At 41.7% G+C, this 20,804-nt stretch overlaps 1 protein-coding gene across 3 annotated transcripts in view; it reads right to left on the reverse strand.

Annotated features, from left to right (window-relative positions):
- Positions 1 to 834: 834 nt before the first annotated feature.
- Positions 835 to 20,804, reverse strand: part of LRP11 (LDL receptor related protein 11) — a 42,989-nt gene continuing 23,019 nt past the window's right edge. For all 3 annotated transcript variants that reach the window (XM_058534278.1, XM_058534279.1, XM_058534277.1), the window contains 2 exons: positions 7,278 to 7,373; positions 835 to 2,817 (listed from right to left, as the gene is read on the reverse strand). In XM_058534278.1, the coding sequence (XP_058390261.1) occupies positions 2,663 to 2,817; positions 7,278 to 7,373 (251 nt within the window). In that variant the 3' untranslated portion in view covers positions 835 to 2,662. The remainder of the gene's footprint in view (positions 2,818 to 7,277; positions 7,374 to 20,804) is intronic.

The raw sequence follows: 20,804 nt of genomic DNA on the forward strand, positions 1-20,804 counted from the left end.
AACAAAGAGGCATACTCCTAGAGAACGCAGCCAAACGTGAAACGGTTTGGGACAATATCATTTCTCAGTGACCCCAAATGATACAATCTCAGGCTCGGATGCTGAGGTTACCTGGCATCATCAGTGTGACGTGATGCTAAGGATGGTGCCTGCGTCCTGGGGTGTGCTTCACCGTAGCGTGTGTACACAGGTGAAAGCCAGGTAACTCATCAACAAGCAAAACTGAACAGCAAAACTGGGGAACAAATAGAAATATGCATCTTGGTGTTCGGGTCATGGGGAAACATGGGACAGCCGTCAGTGACGGAAAGGAGGTGTGGTGAGTGAGAGGAATCATGGCGCCAAAGCCCAGGTTCGGAGAAGTTGGTGGGAGAAAGCAAGCTCTGTTCCTTTCCTGTGGAAGAGGACATACTGATACTCAGGTGACTTGACATGTGAAAATGCTTGTGGGAGGATGGACTTGTACTGAGGGTTAAAGGAGAAAAGTTTGAAGTTTTCGGGAGGATAGTTTAGGTGGGCCTCTTCTCAGGAAAAGAGATATGAAACACAAGGACATGTTTGGCAGGTAAATTGTGGACAACTTTCCCTTTAAAATTATTTTTAAATTGGCTTAAATGCAGAACTCCTTCAATCAGATAATCATAAGTAAGGGGAACTTTAAAAGTCCCATTCATTGCACTTGAAAATATAAATGTTTTGAGGAGTTGGATTCTCCTCTAATCCTTAATTTCTCCCTTTGTAAAATAGGGTTGGTATGATTAAATCCACATCATCTAGTAACAGCTCAGGAAATACTAGCAATTTAGGATTCTATTAAAAAGTTGTACAAAAAGGTTTAAGAATAAAATACAATTTATTAACGGAATATTGTACACACAGATACGAGACATCTCTTCTCAAGTATTTGAACACCATAGCAATACTAAGTTGTTTAATTTCCTTGTGTATAAAAGATGTATTGAAAGATGCATGCCTCATCGGTTTTGATTTTGTTGGGTGTGGCTGTAGGCGCCATCCTTCCATATAAAAACAAACTGCCCAGCATCACAGACAGAGCACAAACACCATGAGTTCACTCACACAGTCATCCTTCAAAACGCCATTGAGGAGACATTTAAATCTGCTCAATTCTAAACATTCAGCAAAATGCTTGAGTTTCTCAGGAAATAAAACAACAAATTTCTTTGTTTTTCTAGAACTAACTTTCCATTTGTTAATGCATTCAGTTGTATCTCCAACCCAAATTAAGCCCTTTGCTAAATGAACAACCTACTTCAGGTTCTGAGGGGTTGGTTCTCTGAAAGAGAAAGGGTCTGAAAGGGTTCTAGAGTGTTTTCAAGTATTTTAAAAGATTTGCCACTTATGGTAAAAAACTATATTATGTAAATAGGAACATCATGTGGGTGTAGACAGGCACCGCACTATCCATTCCTCTCAGTAATTTCTAGAATGTGTTAAAATGCCGGCATTAAGTGGTGATGGGAATAATTTGCTTTTAAAATCCTACAGATTAAAAGGGAAAAGATGCTCAGCTAGATGCCGGTTTTCTCTAAAGATGAATTTGTGCAAAACTGCTTTATGCTCTGGGAATACATAAGCCTGGCGTTAGCTGATTGCACATCATACCGTTGTATAGCATTAAGTAAATAGTGGGGAAAAGTGACTCATTCCATTGGATAAAAGAACCTGCAGATACTTAAACATGTGACATTTTTCACAAAAGCTATAACCAGAAATCCACTCCATGTTCTGCTTTTCAATTTGAATGCATTTTGCTCTCCCATCAGCACAGACTAACGCTGAAAACCAGGGACTCTACACATGAGCTGCTGTGTCCTGGACCGTCAGGTAGTGCTGAGCAGACACAAGAAAGAACTAATGGTCCTCCTGGCTCACTTTGCCCTCAGCTAAGTTTCCGTTAACATGTTTGAGCTGCCAGGCTCTCTGCCTCCACCTTGATTTCCTGTCTCACTTCATGACCATGTTAGAGCTATCTGCAACCCAAAGTCTGGGTTTTTCCTCCCAAAGGTCAGCCTAATGAGGCAGCCATCTACATGACATGATGTAGAAGAACCCACTTGCACCTTCCCTGAGGCCTCACTGACTCTCGTAAGGTTTATAATCTAGATATTCCTGCCACAGGTAACAACATCTCATTGGAGGTATAAACTCACTTGAGATCCGTTCTCAGAAGCAGGTTTTGAAGGGGCGAAGAGGAAGGAGAGCATTGGAAGCTTAAAGTGAGGAAGAGAACCCACAGAACCAGGGAAAGCTGTGCACAGGGGGGCCCAAGGTTGCCAGGGGCCCACGTGGGCTTCTGAAAAGTAATGGGTCAACATTGCCGTTCTAAGGACACTTCCTGAATTTTCTGCCTTGGCTAACTACACATTTCCATTTTCAGGGACAGCTTAATTAGAATTAGATTTGTGAAAGACTTTAATCATATGGACTCCTCTCTAAATTTCAAAATATTTCACATACTTCCCAAGGAAAATCTTTCCATGATAAAGACAAAGGTTTGAGATTTGCAGAATCTTCTAGGCTTTCAGTAGTTTTCTTAGCCCAGTTAAAAACAAAAGAGGTTGTCAATATCCAGAACCCAATATATGTATAAATTATAAGTGAAACATGTCCTTGCCCCCAGCTATTTAAATTACACTTATTATAGATACATCCCATTTATGAGGTAGTCAGACTCCTCAGATGTAATGGGACGAGCTTTTTTCAGTTTCTGTTTCACCAGTCGGAGCCGGCAGGCAACCATGAGAAGCAGCAAAGCGGTGATGGCCAAACCCAGGGCCAGGGGGAGCACTGCACCTGTGACAAGGCGAGAAGTGAGCAGGGCAGGTCAGCGGTTAGTAACAGTAACAGCCACAGTTTATATACAATAAGCACTTTGCATGCCCTACGTAATCTGGAAAACTCAGGCAGGTACCCACACTACCACCATTTTGCAGATTAACTGAGGTGCAGGGAGATTAAGTAGTTGGCCTAAGAGCACGTAGCTTGTAAATTGCAGGTCTAGGTCTCAAACCCAGACTTCTTTAAAACCAAATTCTTTACCAGGTCCCTACCAAATTTGTACAGCATCAGTGGGTACCAATGTTGCAGTTGGATCACCTTCCATCCACCTGTAACAGACATTCTGTAAATGGACAGCCACAAAGACCTGTGACCACAGGACGTTTTCTCACTGTAGTCATAGATTACCTTTATGGATTCATAAAATACGTAGGGACTAACTCCTGATTTCTGGTTCTGGTTAGGGCTTTAAGAAATTTATTTCCTTTTCTAAATCCAGGGAACCTTCTCTCAGCCAGTAGAACCATTGTTGAAAACTTACTTCAAAATATGCTGGTGTATAGCTCGGTGTTAGGCACATGGCTCTTAATTAATGCGGAATGAATGAATAAATACAGAAAATGTTACAGAATCAGCTTATGCAATGGAGATTTTTGCTCCTCCAGTTCCACCACTTGGCAAGCCACCTGCGGCTGAAAATAGTTCCCCCATCTCGTCTGCAAGCCAGGCCTGCCCAGGCGGGGCCAGACTAAGAATGGAGCGTGCTGGGCTTGGCGACAAGGGAGACTGATCCGGGGCGCCCTGTCCCTTCCAGACTCCTGCAGGCCTCTAAGGTCGGCTTCTCATCTGGGTGTCCAGCGCCAATCCCACAGGAAACCCTATGAAGGAGAACTAAAGAGATTCTTTCCTTAGCCAAAATAGTGCTTGTGATCAAAGATGATAAGCTAATGCTAAAGATGTCAGCACTGTTCCCCGTCCTGTACAGCCGAAATCATTTCATTCCCACAACACCATAGGACTTGGTACTGTTTTCATCCCCATTTTATAAATGAGGAACGAAGGCATCAAGAGTTAGGTGACTCGTTGAAGTCTGTATGGTAAATGATGGAGCTAGGGTATGGCCCAGACAGGGCAGCTCCAGAACCTCGATGGTACTGCACTCCTCCAACGGGTAAAAGAGAGAGTTTTATAATGACTTCAAGTCGGGGTAGATAGACATTTAAATGAAAAAATGCAATACAGTGTTATAGTTACTATGACAGAATTATATATGAAGTACAGACGTAAAAGGAGTGAGTGGTCCACGTATCTGGTTCGTAGGATTTTTGCTTGAGTGATTTAGATGTATGATGGAGCCTGTGTGGGGGAGATAAGTTTATTTTTTGATGTTTTCAGATTGAGGTGCCTATGGCAGATCCAGGTGGAATCTTCTATCAGGCTCTTGGATTACTTGAGCCTAAATAGGTGAGAGCCTTGAGCATCAAGGTGGTGTTTGCACATGAAAGTGGGTGAGATTGTCAGAGAGAAAGGGAGAAGCAAGGAGGGCCGTGAACAAGGCCCTCGGAAACCAACACTTAAAAGGGCAGACCAAAGAAAAGAACCGAAAGAACAGAAAAAGACAGAGAAATGGGAGGACCCCCTGGAGAGAGGGGAGTCTTGGAAGCAGAAGGAAGAGACTATTTCAAGAGGAAAGTGCTGAGGTCAATCACATGCTAAGGAGGGTCAAGTGAGCTGAAGCCTGGAGAGGCCACCGGACTTGGCAATCGGGAATTCATTTACAGGGATGTTGAAGGGTGAGGGATGCAATTTTGATTTTTATGCATCGGGAGAGATGCATAAAATGCATCTGGAGAAATGTACCTGAGGAGATACGGGCTGCATCAAGGTCAGGGGAGAGACTGACCTTGGAAGGACACCTTCTCCTTTAGTCCTGGAGGAAAGGAAGGGAAGGTGGGTGGAAACAGACGAGTGTGTACATTTGGGGGTAGGTACCTGGGGACGTCCACTCCTGACAGCTTTGATTTGCTGGACTTAAAACTGGTCCAGCCATAGGGGGCCTCCTCTTGAGGACAGAGCACCTGGAGCCGAGTACATACTGAGTACACACAGAGGCATTTCAACCTCTGGTGTGTTTGTAGAATCCCAGGTAAAACTCCTGAACAAGATTCTCAAGAACAGTCTGGAAGTGTCTGGATGCAGGAGGAGGGGATGGGGAAGGTGTGTTAGTGACTGCTGGGTACCAAACAAAGTCTGGATGAATCTGGTATTCCCATAGAGAATTGTGAAAGATAAACATCTGTGAGAAACCAACAGTCTAGAACCTGATTCTAGAGCTGCCTCAGACATTCCACACACACCAAACCCCTCTGGAGGAGTCAGAATCACTGCTGAATTTCTCCAGGCCAGCAGGTTGGGGCCTTAGTAGCTACTAGAGTCTCCTCATGGCCACCCTGAGGGAAGAAGTTTTGAAAGGGCTCAGGTCCTGGAAGGTGTCAGTTCTCTTGCATCCTCCTCTACCAGCCACATAAGTTGGCTACGTTACAAAGGAATGGGGCAAAAAAACAGACTTTGGCCAACCCCTACCAAAACCCCACGAACCCCAAACCATTTCTTACAAACTGGATCCCAACATCTATCCTGGTTCTGCTTGTTCAGGGCAGGACAGTGGTTTGAAGCTGCCTTTCTACATGTTGGTGTCTTGTGTAAAGACAATCACCAGTGTTTTGGCTACAGGGAAGGGCGCTGTGGTTGAAGATCCAATCTCAAGTCTGGGCTCAGGTTTAGCTGTGGTAACAATAAAGCAGACATAAAATCCAGGGGAATTTTCTATTGGCCAAGTCAGATATGAGGTTGCTGAACTCTCAAATCTGATTCCTGTTTAGTGCTTCGAAGACAAGGAAAATGAAATCTCCCACAGAGTACTTGCTAGAATACTGAAAATTATTCTAGACGTTTCAATACTTAGGTGGCATAGTTTCTTCAATGTTTTTAGTTTGGGTAATTTGAGATTTAAAAGTTTAAAAGTTTCCAACTCCTTCTAAACACATCATGATAGTTTTCTCAGAAACCAGACAAGGGGATGAATTGAGTATTCTGTTCCTGCGACTGGGAGTGACGTTCATAACCATACCCAGAATGGGTACCGGCCAACCGGGCAAGGGGCAGGCCTGGTTTCCCTTTTTTTTTTTTTTTAATGAGGAAGACTGGGTCTGAGCTAACATCCATTGCCAATCCTCCTCTTTTTGCTGAGGAAGACTGGCCCTGGGCTAACATCTGTGCCCATCTTCCTCTATTTTGTATGTGGGATGCTGCCACAGCACGGCTTGATGAGCGGTGTGTAGGTCTGTGCCCAGGATCCAAACCTGTGAACCCCGGGCCACCGAAGCAGAGCGTGCAAACTTAACCGTTACACCACTTGGCCGGCCCCCTGGTTTCCCTTTGTATGTCGATGGGGACGGGGATCTTTTTATTCAGATATCTTGGGACAGGGTAAGTCCAGCAGGCCAGCAGACAAGGTAGCATCCAGGTTTTGGTATCTGGATTAGTTTAGCCATCTATTCTTCAAAATGATACTTGAATACTCTCCAGACATTACAGAGACGACTCTCGGGTGAAAGGCAAGTTTCTCAATGTTTAGATCTATAACTTAAGAATCATATTTTGTTCTCCTAAATCTTCTTCTACTAATTAATTTGTCGGATTTAGGACTAAAACCTGCCTTTCAACAGGACTATGTCAAAAGTGTTTTCTTTCTCGTTAAAAACAAGCACAATTATGGAATTATGGTATTCTTCCTCATTTATTAAATATTCCCTTAACCTCCCACACCCTTTCCCTGTTCCTACTGTCTTCCATCTCTGTCACTAGAGCACGTGGAGAGAGAACTGGGTGCTCTAAGACCTTCACTCCTGTGGTGTCATACATCACCCAATCACAATAGCCATCATTTATTTGGCTCATTGTATGAGCCAAGCAGTGTGCTAAATGCTTCCTATTAGTTGTCCCATTCATTCTCCCTGACAACTCTGTGAGGCAGGTATAGGTCATTATCTCCATCTTCCTAATGAGGAAACTGAGATCCAGAGAGAGAAGATAATGCCCAAGGTCATAGAGCTCAGTGGTGGAGCAAGGACTTGAGCCTTGGCGTCTGATTTTGGAGGCTGTGTTCCTAACCACTGTGCCGTGAGCATTGCTCTTTCCATAGAATGTTACACCTGGAAGGGACTAGAGGGATTATCCAGTCCACTCAACTTGTAAAGGAGGAAGCTGAGGTCCAAAGATGTGTGGTTATTAGTTCAAGAGCCCAAAGATGACACATGCTAGAGGAGACGAGAACACAACAGCTCTTCTGATCCATAGGTCACTGCTCGTGTCATGAACTCCTGCAGCTTCATCTACTATCCTCAACTAGAGGCTGTGTGGTCCTGTCAATGTTTATGCGGTCCTCTGAATGAGTCTCCAAGGTACACATTTACCTGCTTCGGGGGCTGGGTGTTCCCCTCCTCCTCGATCACTCTTTGACTCAAAAATATAATCTTCCTTTTTTCTGTTCTTCCCTGAGGAACTACTGTCTGCGGAAAATAAATAGAACATATATTGAAGGTGCATCGGCAACTTCAGAAAATAGACATGAAAATACAGACTTATTTATTTTTTTTAGGATGGTCTTAGAGAGGACAGAATTTATTTCTCCAATAAACACAGGCCTATGTTTGATACTAAAACACTAGATAACTACTGTGACCAAATGAATAAAGCAGAGTGTTTGTCTGGGACAAACGGCTGGACAGAGAGAGGGGAACGGGCACACCACACAAGGACTCCCCCCCACCCAGGAGAAGGAAGGTAAGACTCAGCTAGAAGAGTCCAGGGTAGTCTCTGGGCTTCACACCATGGAGAGCAGAATAGTCAAGAAAGGGTTTTCTTTAAAAAATAACCACTGAGCATCCACAAGGCCTTCGGAGCTCTATTTCACTTTCTCACCTCGCCCTGCTGGCAGGTCTCAGTAGCTCCATTTTTCTGGCTAGGCCTTGCCCAGGGTCATCAAGTAGTGAGTGGGTCACAGGGCTGGGATTCAAACTCAGGCGGGTCTCACTGCTTGTTGGTGGAGACCAGCACATCCGAGTGAGTGCTAGGCCGTGAATCCTTTCACTCTTCTATTCTGCACCACCTTGGGCTCTGGCGCTGCAAGAGCCTCCTCCCCACTCTGTGCTTTCAGACATTCCTCCTGAGTGTGTCTGCAAAGGCCACTCATCCACACTCATTCCGCGTATGCATGCAGTGACGTTAGCCCACGTTTACTTCTCTCAGCCAAGGCCACAGCAACTCGCTACATTCTAGTCATCATGTTACTCATTCAGCCGCATCATGTTACTCAGAAAGGATCTGTGTGTGCCGGCCTACGCGTAGCCAAAGATAGGGCTTTCCTCCATAAATACAGAGCTCAAAGAGACCGGGAGAGATGAGCAAGGCATAAGCAATTTTTTTTTAGGCTAGAGAATCAGATGTACCTTTCAAGTTGATTTCTGTTATTGCCCACCTTCCGGAAGCCCCCTCCCATCCAGACAGTGAGGGGAGGGGAGGAAGAAGAGCAGCCAGTGAGACTGCAGAAGACAGTGACCACCGAGGAACCGAAGGGTAAAGAGACAGCCAGGTGACATCTATTACGGTGGCTGAGAGACAGGTGGGGGGCTGCTCACCCCTGGAGGAAAGGGATTGTTGACTGGAGCTGTGGAGACATGTCCCAGTAGGATGGGGACAGGGAATATGGAATCTAAATGATGAGGCTGGTGGAGCACTGGGGTCACTGAGAACTTGGGCTCTCTTCCTCAGGGCAAGAGATTTTCTAGTACAGTGATTTCAACAACTTCGGATTTTGTCGACCAAAATCAAAAATTCAAAATCATTTTGGGGGCCAATTTAGAGTTGTCAACTTTTGCCAAGCAAACACTTTAAAAGAAATGGCCATTTACTAGAGCTGTCACCTTCATTCACTATAATGTAAGGACATGTCTAAACCCCCAAATCATGAAGGATTTAATATATAAGAAGAACAGCTCCTTCCATGGAATAAATCTGCCTTATTAAAAACTCACTACATTGTCCTTATTTTTCTCATGTTGCCTCGAGTGGATGAGACCTTTATCAGGGATGGGTTCTGATCCTTCTTCAACTGGCTTTGGGTATTGACGTCTCTAAATTCTCTTTTTCTCCTTTGTGACTCAGCCTATCCAAGATGCCTCAGGCAGGTCTTCAAGGCTCCCATATCGCCCTCTATTCCAACAAGCATTCTTCCCTTTGGGCAGCTGGGGTGCCCGGCTTAGGTAATGTTCATTCCCCATTCCCTTTGCTCATGCAATTACTTAAAATCCTTGTTTCCCACTTACTCAAATTCCTTCTACCCATTCTTCAGAGCATGGCTGAACGTCCACACCATCACAAGCGCAGGGCCAACCTGTCCACCAGGCACAAGGGGCACAGAGCCTGGGGCTCAGGGTACTTTTAGGAGCCCACAAAAATGTTTTAATGTAATTTCTTTTAAAAATCACAAGAAAACAATGAACATAATAATAATGAACATATAGTAGTGAATCCAGCCTGTATTTTATTCATCTCTATACCGACACAGTCATAAAATATAATATTTATTTATTTTTTTTATGGAGGAAGGGTCCCATGAAAGTCATAATGCAGCCCTTCTAGTAGCCAACCCCGACTGCTCCCGTGCCCAGGGATCCTTTCTTCCGAGCCTCTAATGCCCTAACGGTATCATACAAGCAGGTCTCAGGGGAGCTCTAGCTGCTCCCTGTCTCTGTAGCTAAGAGAGAAGGTCCTCGAGCACACAGTGAGCCTTCCTGCCTAAGCCATCATCCCGCTTGGGCTATTAGACTGCTAAGTTAAATCCTGGCTCCGTCACTCACTAGCTGTGTGACCTTGTCTAAGGTTTTAGCCTCTCTGTGCCTCGGTGTCTTCATCTATAAAATGTGAACAAGGATTTCTACACATCGTCAGGTTGCTATACCAGTGACAGGCACTCAGGGAGTACTCTCTCCAGTAATGCATTTGGAAGACAACATGGCTGGGAACTCTTGTCCTACTTTTAAAAATAATGACCCAGGGATAAAAACGAAACACGAAAATTTACCAACCACCACTTCTTTTCAGAGGACTAACCAGTTTGTCTTTTACCCAATGGAAAAATATAAAACAACCGCATTCACAATCCCCCCCTTCCTGGTCTCTTTCCAATGAAGATAAGAGATTGTTTCTCTTAATTCTGAAGAGGAACTCAGTACTGGGAACACCACTGCAGGTTTCTATTTTCTATTTGAATTCACTGTCTCATAGGCTTGTAGCTCTCTGACCCTGGTTCCCTAGTGAATGCCACTAAATTTGAATGTTGTAGCAAAAATTCATATAGCACTAACAGTTACCGAGAGACATAAGTCATATTGACACACAATATCTAGTGCAATCCTTATAGTAACACTGCGAGAAGATACTATTATCCTCTGACAGGTAAGGAAATGCAGCTCAGAGAAGTTCATTCCCTGGTAGCTAGTAACTGGTGGTGCTGGGATTAGAACCCAGGGCTGAGCTGCAGCAGGTGCTGTTCTACTGAACCACACTGCTCTCAAAGTCACAGCTCCAAGAACCATAGTCAATACCAGATTTATTTACTCATCTCTAGGCAAACTAACGTATCTAGGCAAAGTAACAAATTTAAATATTTCCTTAAGAAGGCGTGGGACAGAGCTCCATGAAGGACGCAGTACAGAAATAGGTTAATTGGACTTGGAAAGGGGACCATGCCTTGAAAGTGGGTTCATTTAACAAACTGTATAAGTTCACTCTGAATCTTCAGTTCTCAAATTTGAAGAGCATTTTCTTAAATGCCCTCATTCCCTGGAAGAGGAAGCCAGGATGCAGGAAGTGGGAGAGATCAGGTCTCAGGGAGCGGGCAGTGTGCACAGGAGACTTAAGAAGACACAATGGCCATGGACTCTAGAATTTCCCAGGGGACTTGCCCTGACCTCTTGATATCTGAAATGTGAATTTCTGTTTTCTACATTTCATGAAGGAACTCATTGTCATTGCCCAGACTGCGTGACTCACTTTTCCTAGACTCCAACATATGGAATGCCATCGAGAAATGCTTCACTTCCACACACCCCACCACAGACTCCCACCAGAGCAGCAAGTCAGAACAAAACAACACTGAAACTAACCAAGCACGAAGTTAAAAAATCTTCCCTAGCGCAAAAAAACTTTGATAAGCTTTGCTAACTGCAGCTGTGCATACTCAGCATAATCAACTGTTGTTCAAAACTAACCAGGTCTTTCTGTCCCTCCTTAGTATATGAGTGAGCTGTCTTTCCCTGGAAGTCAGGGTCCAGACATCAAGATTCAACCTCACAAGGCCAAACGCAGGCTGAAGATGAAAACTAACAGAGAAGTCCAACAGTCAAGGGAAAGAAATTCAGCCTTCAAGGCCAAACACAGGCTGGTGGTAAGATGCCAACCAGCAAGGCCACATGCTCTCCCTCCTCCACCTAAAACCCCAGCACACACTCCCCCTCCTCTACCTAAAACCCCAGCACAGATCTCCCTCCCCTACATAAAACCCCAGATAAAATCCCCTACCTTTTTCCCTTCGAGGAGGTGCATCTGAGTTCTGACTCCCATCTCCTCATCTGGCTGCCTTTCTATAGTAAACCTCTTTCCTTGCCACAAGCCTGGTATTTCAGTTTTATTTTCCTTTATTGGCCCTACTGTGTGGAGAGTAAACGAACCTGTGTTTGTGTTCAAGAACAATTTGGCGAGCCAGCCAGGAGGCTCTTTGCCCGTGGCTCTGCAGCCCTGGGCTGGCTGGGATTTCCTGGGAAGGTGTCCAGCAGCTGCCTAGGTGATTTGCCCAAGGTACTGTCCCCAGCACATTCTGCGTGACCTGGCACCGTTGGCCCTAGGCGCATTTTTCTTGTGGCAAGGAAACAGCCTCCAGATTTGTTTGTTTGTTTTGCTTCTGGTTTGGAACAGATGTCCTTTTGGTGAGTTTCCTCCTTAAAACTGACTGAGTCTTACTTTCCCTTTCTTTGTTTGCCTCTGCCCTAGGGCTTCTGTTCCCGGTTACTGGGACAGTAACAGTTTGTTCAGGGGAAGTCCCGATTTGTTGACAGGACTAACTCTTGGCTCCATCTGTTTGATAGTTGTGTGGATATGTTTGAGTGTGTATCGTGTGTGTGTGTGTGCGGTACCATAATGGGAAACTTTTTTGATTCCCAGTGGCAGCCCTCTGGGTTATGTATTGCAAAATTGGAATGTTTTCAGTTATAAACCTACGAAACCTATGAAAAAGAAAAGGATGAAACTTAATCAAATTTGGGGTCTCAGCTTCCTCTCATGGTCTTACAGATGCTAATGAAAACAAGTTAACAAAAGAATAAAAAGAAGCTGAGAAAAAAAAAAGGACTCTTCTGAACAAGGTGGAAATTTTTTAAAGGGTTTTTTAAAAACCAAGGTAAATAAGACAGTGGGGTAAATAAAATAAATATTAAAAGGGGGGGAAATCAAAGAGGAATCAGAAGGGGAAGAGTCACAGGACTTATCTCAGCAGGATGGAAATATTTAGCTAGTTATTAAAAAGAAAAATGGGATAAATAAAACAGACATGAATGAAGTTAAAACAAAGGTTTTAATAAAACACTGCCTAAGGTTGGGTGGGCTAAAAGGACTCCCTACTGGCCCCCCAACATTAAAGGACCTCAAAAAGCCTGTTCTATTTACCCCAGTTTGAAAAAATAATTAAAAATCTAGAAGGCAGAAATCACAATGACAAACCTGACCAATTGTTTGGGGCCACAGTTAGGCTGCTAAGGTAATAGATTATAAAGATTAAAATGTTTGAGCTAATATTATATGAAGAGGTCATGTCAACTTTGCCTGAGTGTTTTTTTGGAAATGGATGTTGTGTCTGCTTGGGAATGCTTCCCCAACACAGTATTGTAAGACCGAGACTTAATGATGGAGTCCTAATGAAAGCTATGATTAGAGGTATAAAAGTTGATAAAATTAAGATAAAATTTTGTAAAAGAAAAAATTAGTATATTTAAATGGGCTTTATGTAAAATGATGACATCTCTTTTGCCTGACTGTATTATAGATTATGTTGTGGGGATAAACATTGTGTCTCACTGTGGAAAGTTTCCCCTGCCTGGTATTGTAAGAACACACACATCCACCCTTCAGGCAATGTTAATTAAACATGCTAAACGAGATCTCACTTTAAAATGGCCAAAAAGGGGTAATTTCAGGTTACTCAAACTGGTGTATTTGCATATGCAATTGGAAAAAGCCAGCTTCAAAGTTAAACAACCGATGGGAAGCCTATTCTAATCTTTTAAGGCTTCTACATGAAATCAGGCAAACTGTACTGCCTCTTTAAAAAATAATTAAGTGATTAAACATGCCAGATTGGGAGATGCCAGGGGCCCTGGTGGCAAAAGAAACCAAACCTCCTCTCCTGCTGAGCTTCCCCACTTCAGCTCCCCCCAAATTCCTGAACTACAACTTAGCAAGTGGAAATAAGCAAACTTGGGAGATAATTTGGAATTGTAACGGCCATGCTGGGGAAACTCTGTTTCAGATGAGTCCACCTGAAGGGTCACCCTTAAAGAGAGGATTCAAAACCTCTCAGAGACAATGGAATGCAGTCTTTTATTAATAAGCAGAAGGTTTAAAGACAAAAGAATTTCAAAAACAACTGTAAAAAGGATCCCTACAGCAAAAAGAAAAGAATCTTTAATAAATATCTTTGGCCATCTGAGCAGGTCCATCTGCCAGGGAGCAATTTGGATCCAACTGTTCTTCCGAGTTTTGTACCTGAGACATCGCTAAAATTTTGAAGATCTCTGTTTGTGTCTATCTGTATGTGAGTCTCTCTCTCTCTATATTTGTCTGCCTCCAGATGATATAATTTCTAAAGGAATTCTATTTAATTGGTTTGAAATAAGCGCTTATATAAATTATTTCTAAATGTAATAGAAACTAACCCAGAAGTCTTTCAAGTTAACATGATATAAAATGATCTTTGGTAAATGAAAGCTTGTTTGTTAGTTTGATTAAAATAAGTATGTTTTCAGAGTTATCAACATTAGATACGATGCAAACGTTATCTCTGTTACAAAATTTGTCAGGGGAAAAAAATAACAGAATAATAGCTGATTTTGTCTGATGTCTCATGAGGGTTTTGTAGACAATCTAAATATAATTATTGGGAATAAGTAAACTAAATAGATGTGAAAAGGATAAAGTTTTTGGAGGAAATTTTTAACAATAATTATGTGTTATGATGTATGTACTTAAAACAACTTAAGATGGTTGCTAACTGCTTTAATGTCACATGAAGGTTTTGTGAGTAATCTAAACATAATTGTTGGGAACAAATAATTTAGATAGATAAAAATGGGTAAAAGTTTTGGGGTACAATAATTATGTTTTATGGTATGTGTGCTTAAAAACAGCTTCCAAAATCTTTCTAGTAACTTAAAACTTTAGAGTTTTGCTAAATTAAGTTAAATGATAAAAATTTGTTGAGCATCTAGGTCATTTCCACATAAGATAAAATATTAGAAATTGATTAATGAGCATAGATTTGTCTGCTTTTGATTTCTTATCTCAGAGAAACTAAAAGATGCCTAGGTTTATTGATAAACATGTTTTGTGCATGCTGAGAAATTTTCTATGAGAAAACACATATTTCTGGAAAGTCTGTACACAAGGAAAGTAAAAGGTATGTTTACAGTAAAGAAGATATAAAGAATAGAGGTATTTTTGTTTGTTTTGTTAAGAAAGATAAATTTGTCCTAAAGTACTAGGAAAGATAAAAAGAAAAGAAAACACAGGACAAATTCTGAATGTAAAAAGCAAGTGACAGAAGGTTTGTGGAAGAAAACCCTGAGGAGTTTTGTACTTGGTCAAGTTGGCTAAGATTGAAATGAATTTACTTAAGTAAATAAGTTTTAATATCAGAAGTAAGCTAGTACAAAAGTAGAATTTGGCTTTCTCTCTCTTAAAAAGATAACTCTCTTGAACTTTTGGTCTGCTCTTGATAAAGAAGTTATAAAATGTTTTCCTTTGAGTAAGTCTACCTAAAAGACAGAAGACCTATGTTTTGTTAAAATAATTTCCTATGTTCAAAAAGACTGAAGTCTCTATACTAAGGTTCTTTGGACTGTTTTAACTCTCTGTTTGCCTTTGACATCTTCTGTTGTCACCTTGATTAAATGGATAACTAAGCATTGCTTCCTATTAAACCAAGTGTTTTAAAACTTTTTGACATTTTTGACAAAGTCCTCCCCAAATTAAAGTCTTTCTTTTGACTTAAAAAGGAAACTTGGAGAATTTCCAATCAGCGTTGAGACTTCTCAAAAAATTTGTTCTGTCTTTATAGACAGAGGAAGATACTAAACTAATTAGGCTTATTTGGTATGTTAAATTATATGGGAAGCATTATCAAATAAATGATAATAAGACTTCCTAGGTTATATTGTGTGGGTAAATGTTATTAATATAAGTGTTTTAAAAAATATATAACATTCCAAAAATTTTGATCTGTCCTCATTGTTAGTCACAGTTCTAGTTATTATCTCAAAGTGTTGTATGTCACAGAAATAGCCAAGTGACTTTGTCAACCGCCATTTTGAGTATTTTGTCATTTGCAGACACTTGTTATTTTACTCTGATGTTTTTGCAAATATGTTTCCTCTCCAGAGAGATTCATGGAAAGGACTCTGACACTTGCTCTAAATTACAGGTTTCTAATAAACTTTCAGATTTTGAAACTGAGCTGAGTAAAAAACTACAGAACTGTAATGGAGAAACTGATGGCCTCGTGAAACTGCTAACAGAAGATCAAAAATTGATATCATGGAATTGAATAAATTGATGAGGATGATTATAATTTTTATGATTTTTTGTTTGAAATATTGCTGATTTTTAGTGTTTTGTTTTTCTAGATTTGGGGAAATATTTTTCTCTTTTCTCTTAAGGAACTATGACTTATAGCAATTTGTAAGCAAAACTGAAGCATTTATCTTTTTCTCCCTATCTGACCCCTCCAGAATTTAAAAACTCTTGATGAATAAGTATTCTTATTTTCATGGAAATATAGTTATTTACATAAGTTCAATAAGAACCTGTTCTCCTTACAGCAGGACACAATTGAAAACACTGGTTATATCATCCAGGCTGTGACTGGAATGTCATATTTGAGAAAAACATACATAAACTCGGATATGACCATACAGCTTTGAGAAACAAAGATTGGACTTTATGGAGTACATCCACTTGGAAATACTGGCCTGGTACCTTGCTTACAGGATTCCCAGCAACCTTACCAGGTAAGTAAAGAAGATCACTTCTCTGGCAGGTGCAAAGAACTCCAGGATATTTTGGGGACCTTGAGAAGAGAGGAATTCACCTAAATCTGTAGGTATTGCAGGCAGAGTCTGATGACAAGTCGTTGGCTTGGCCTGGCCTCGAGAGGCCTATAAAGTTCAATCTGAGATTCCTTATAAAAAGTTCCAGCAAAGCAGATTTAAAAGAGCCTATATGATCAATTGTTATTCTTGCTATACTTATGTAAATAATTGGGCCCAGTTTATTGAAACTAGACATTTTGCAAACCAATGAGTCTTAATTTAGCTATCTTTGGTAAAAATAAGGGTGATTTTAGAGAGAAAAATTATCTTTCAATAGTGTCTTGACATGAGTACAGCCATGTTTGGCTGCTCCATTGACCTACAGCCACCAGCACAAAAAGAAATATAAAAGCTGCTTTCTGCGTGGTGGGAACTGGCCCTTCTCCCATGGAAAGAGTTGCAAGTTGTAACATTTGAAGGCTCTTGGAGCGTCGTAGCACGGGATGGACTGGCCATCTGTGCTGGGCTAAGACGATAACCAAAGAGAACAATGCACGTACACAATTACTGGGCTGGGACGTTAGCCAAGGGGCTCAGTGCACGTACGCCACTGATAACCATTTGTGCATGGGAACACTAGATGCTTGCTTTGTAAACTCTGTAACTGTTTATATAAACTGCTGGAGACTGAGACACGGTGAGAGCTCCACCTGTGGAAGGGACGCCTTGCCCAGGATGTGTGATTGCCACCCAGCCATGTCGATTGACAGGACTCTCCCGGCAGTGGGGCGTGGATGTTGTGAGTAATTGATTTATTGTGAAGTAACTGATGTGATGTGTTCTCTTTTCGGTCAACCTGGTGTTTCTCTTTCCGGTTGATTTGTGTCATTTCCCTTCAATCGATCTGGTGTTTCCCTTTCCAGTCGATCTGATGTTTTTCCCTCTTATTATATGACCTATTCGGATCTGCTGCTATCTCAGCCGACGTGGATGTTTTCCCTTTCCAGTTGAGCTGGTGTTTTTTCCCTCTTATTATTTGACCTATTTGGATCTGTTTGCGGACTATCGCCCTTACTATCCTCTATATAATAAAATATAACTTAAGTTCATTTGTTTGGAGTGGAGAGTGTCTTTTACATCTCCGATCGAATCCCCGAACCTCTCATAACAAATAGAAACTATAATACACATTTGTGGATGTTAGATTTTGGTTCTGTTAATTGTCTTTGAGATTTTTGTTTTCTCTCTGTAAACTGGACTGGATCTTGAATTCTTCTAGTTTCTTCAAGTATCTGGTACAGATCTCCAAATTAACATTTAAAATTTTTTTTCCCTGTATTTTTCATTTGGAATCATTGAGAACTAAAACCACCCTTTTTCCTGAAGCCCTACAAACTGAAGCTGGACAACTTAATATAAACCTGGGAGAGAGCACCACGATAGCCCATGTTTGGACAATCTTCATGCCTGTTGCTGTGTAAGCCACTCAAAGGGTTTATGCAAATGCCTGATGACATCATCAGAGACATTTTAAACTATAGGGGCTGTTTCAACCCTGACATCTGGAAACTTTCTTGACTGACCATCCCCCAGGCTCGGAAATTGGTTTATAATTTGCTCCAACCATTAACCTTGTTTTTGTTTTTGTTCTTCTAGAAATTCTTATTAAATACCTGGTTGCTTGCTTACACAATATAAGCCTAACTTTGGGAGACCCTTTCTTTGTTCTAGAAATGATCCAAAAGACCTGGAGGGAACTCAAATTAAAGAGCTCGACACTGTCAGATGTTCCTCTGCACTCTCTTTGTTGTAGAGACTGGGTCCTACTGAAATCCTGGACTTCATCCCTGCTGGATGCAACAATATAAAAACACCACAGGGAACATGAACCATGCCATAGAAGTAAATCAGAATGGGGGGGCCAGCCCCATGGCTTAGCGGTTAAGTGCACATGCTCTGCTACTGGTGGCCCGGGTTCGGATCCCGGGCGTACACCGATGCACCGCTTCTCTGGCCATGCTGAGGCCACATCCCACATACAGCAACTAGAAGAATGTGCAACTACAACATACAACTACCTACTGGGGCTTTGGGGTGGGGGGGAGGAAAGAAGGAGGATTGGCGATAGATGTTAGCTCAGAGCTGGTCTTCCTCAGCAAAAAGAGGAGGATTAGCATGGATGTTAGCTCAGGGCTGATCTTCTTCACCAAAAAAAAAAAAAAAGTCAGAACAGGGATCACCCAAACCTTGGCTGGCTTCATACTCTAGACACCAACTTCTCTGAATGGACAAATGAACCCCTGACAGACCACACATTGCTGTCCAGAAAATAGTATCCTAAAGATAAGTAATGAGTAACTCCCAGGTTGTTACTTTACTTGTTGGACTATTAGACAGCAGGCTACTTGGCTATATCATATTTCACCTGAGGTTCTGATCACTAACCTTAATTGGTTTACAGGCCTTTTCTCCTAGATTCCCCAAGGATTGAGGTCCATTATGGAGGGGATACTAAAATATGGGCTATTTTGCTAATATGTTTCATCATCTATGTAATTATAAAATGTAAACTTAAGTATTGTTCCAAAGTCATTGATCAGAGTAATGAAATATTAGTCATGCAAAGCATATCTTGCTCTCCCCATCTGGTACCTAAAAATATTTTAAAACAAAAAAAATAGTTTCATTCCTCTGATCTTGATCTTCACTGTTTCACAGAAAGAAGTAGCTAAAGAGGTCTTTGCCCCCATTCCCCAAGATTGAGGAATGATCATTAGACAGTGGGGATTGAAACCGGGCATGAAGAAGTTAAAAAATCTTCCCTGGAGCAAAAAGCTTTGAGATAAGCTTTGCTAACTGCAGCTGTGCATATTTAGCATAATCAACTGTTGTTTAAAACTAACCATGTCTTTCTGTCCCTCCTTGGTATATGAGTGAGCTGATCTTCCCAAGAAGTCAAGGTCCAGATATCAAGATTCAGCCTCACAAGGCCAAATGTAGGCTGAAAACAAAAACTAACCAGAAACATCCAGACAGTCAAGGGAAAAGAAATTCAGTCTTCAAGGCCAAACCAGCTTGTGGGAAGGTGCCAACTAACATGGCCACATGCTACCCCTCCCCTATCTAAAACCCCAGCACATGCTCTCCTTCCCCTACCTAAACCCCAGATAAAATCCCCTACCTTTTTCCCTTAGAGGAGGTGGATCTGAGTTCTAACTCCCATCTCCTCATTTGGCTGCCTTTCGATAGTAAACCTCTTTCCTTACCACAAGCCTGGTGTTTCAGGTTTTTTTTTTTCTTTATTGGCCCTACCATGGGGTGGGTAAATGAACCTGTGTTTTTGTTTGGAAACGAGACAATGATATCATTTGCTTTTGCAAATAATTCATTTTGGTAATGATCCTTTTAGAAGAGTTAATGTCTTAGGAAATTGTTTTTTCCCTCTTCTGAATGATCTATTGTGTTGTCTACCACGCATAGCTACACATTCACAGAGGGAGTTGGAAGCTGGGTGGAAGTTGTTTTAATTTCATTTTCAGTCATCACAGAACATGCAGGCATGTTCTGGAAGCAAGTTGGAAATAACAGCTTGGAAAGTGGCTACCATATAGGTCTGCCTTCCAGAATGTTCTATAGTTTCCTGTGAACAATGGCCAACTAACCTAGACAATAGAGTTGTCCTTTCTCACTATTCACTGGAGGACCACACTGCATGGCTGCAGAGTAGGTAAGAGGGACCTCTCTTTAGGAAATGTTCTGGATTGTACGAGGAAGAGATCTCAGCTAGCCAGGGGCAGTGGCCTGCATGTCTGCTTATACTAGGAATGTTATTAAGGCCTCATTATAGCCATAAAACTCCTTATTGACATTCTCTTTGCTCATTTTCAATTCTTTGTACTAGCCATCCTTGAAAAAGCCTCTACAACTTGTCTAAGATTAGTTAAAAGGACTTCTAAGTTCATTGGTGAAGGCAGGCTAAGAAAAACATTACTGTTCATGAATAGATTTGTATTTGGCTGGCAGGTAATCTAATCCCATCAGAATGCTGGAGATCTTCAACTCACTTCTCGATAAAATGAACCATGTCATTTGGTTTAAAACCAAGTGGTTCCCTGGGACTGACCCAAGTGGGTCAGACGTTACAAGATAGACTCTACTGTATAAACCATCTATAGATTTCAAATAGTAAAAATTATGGAATCCCCAGTACAGTGACCACAAAGTTTACATTGGAACCTTGGAGAAGGTAGAGGATACCTTTTCCAAGACCCACGTTTCTTTAAGTGCCCAGAATAGTGGGGTGCACTAAAGCAGATGCTGATTATAGCTGATTAAATGACATTTTCCAAAGAAGGGAATAGGTGAATGAAAGAGGACCTATTCCCCTCGATAAGTTCATGGAAATAACCATCTGATTATCTTCATTTGTGGTAAGTGAATTTCCCTTAACTGGACCCTCCATCCACTTGAGAATCCAGTTGACTCCTGCCACCACATTGGAGGGTAACAGGCTGTTCAGCTGAGCTCCTGATCAGGCTCAACACATTGAAACGACCTTCCCAGAAACGTTGTTTTATAGTTTCA

The sequence above is a fragment of the Diceros bicornis genome, chromosome 39, assembly GCF_020826845.1.
Source record: "Diceros bicornis minor isolate mBicDic1 chromosome 39, mDicBic1.mat.cur, whole genome shotgun sequence".
Lineage (NCBI taxonomy): Eukaryota > Metazoa > Chordata > Mammalia > Perissodactyla > Rhinocerotidae > Diceros > Diceros bicornis.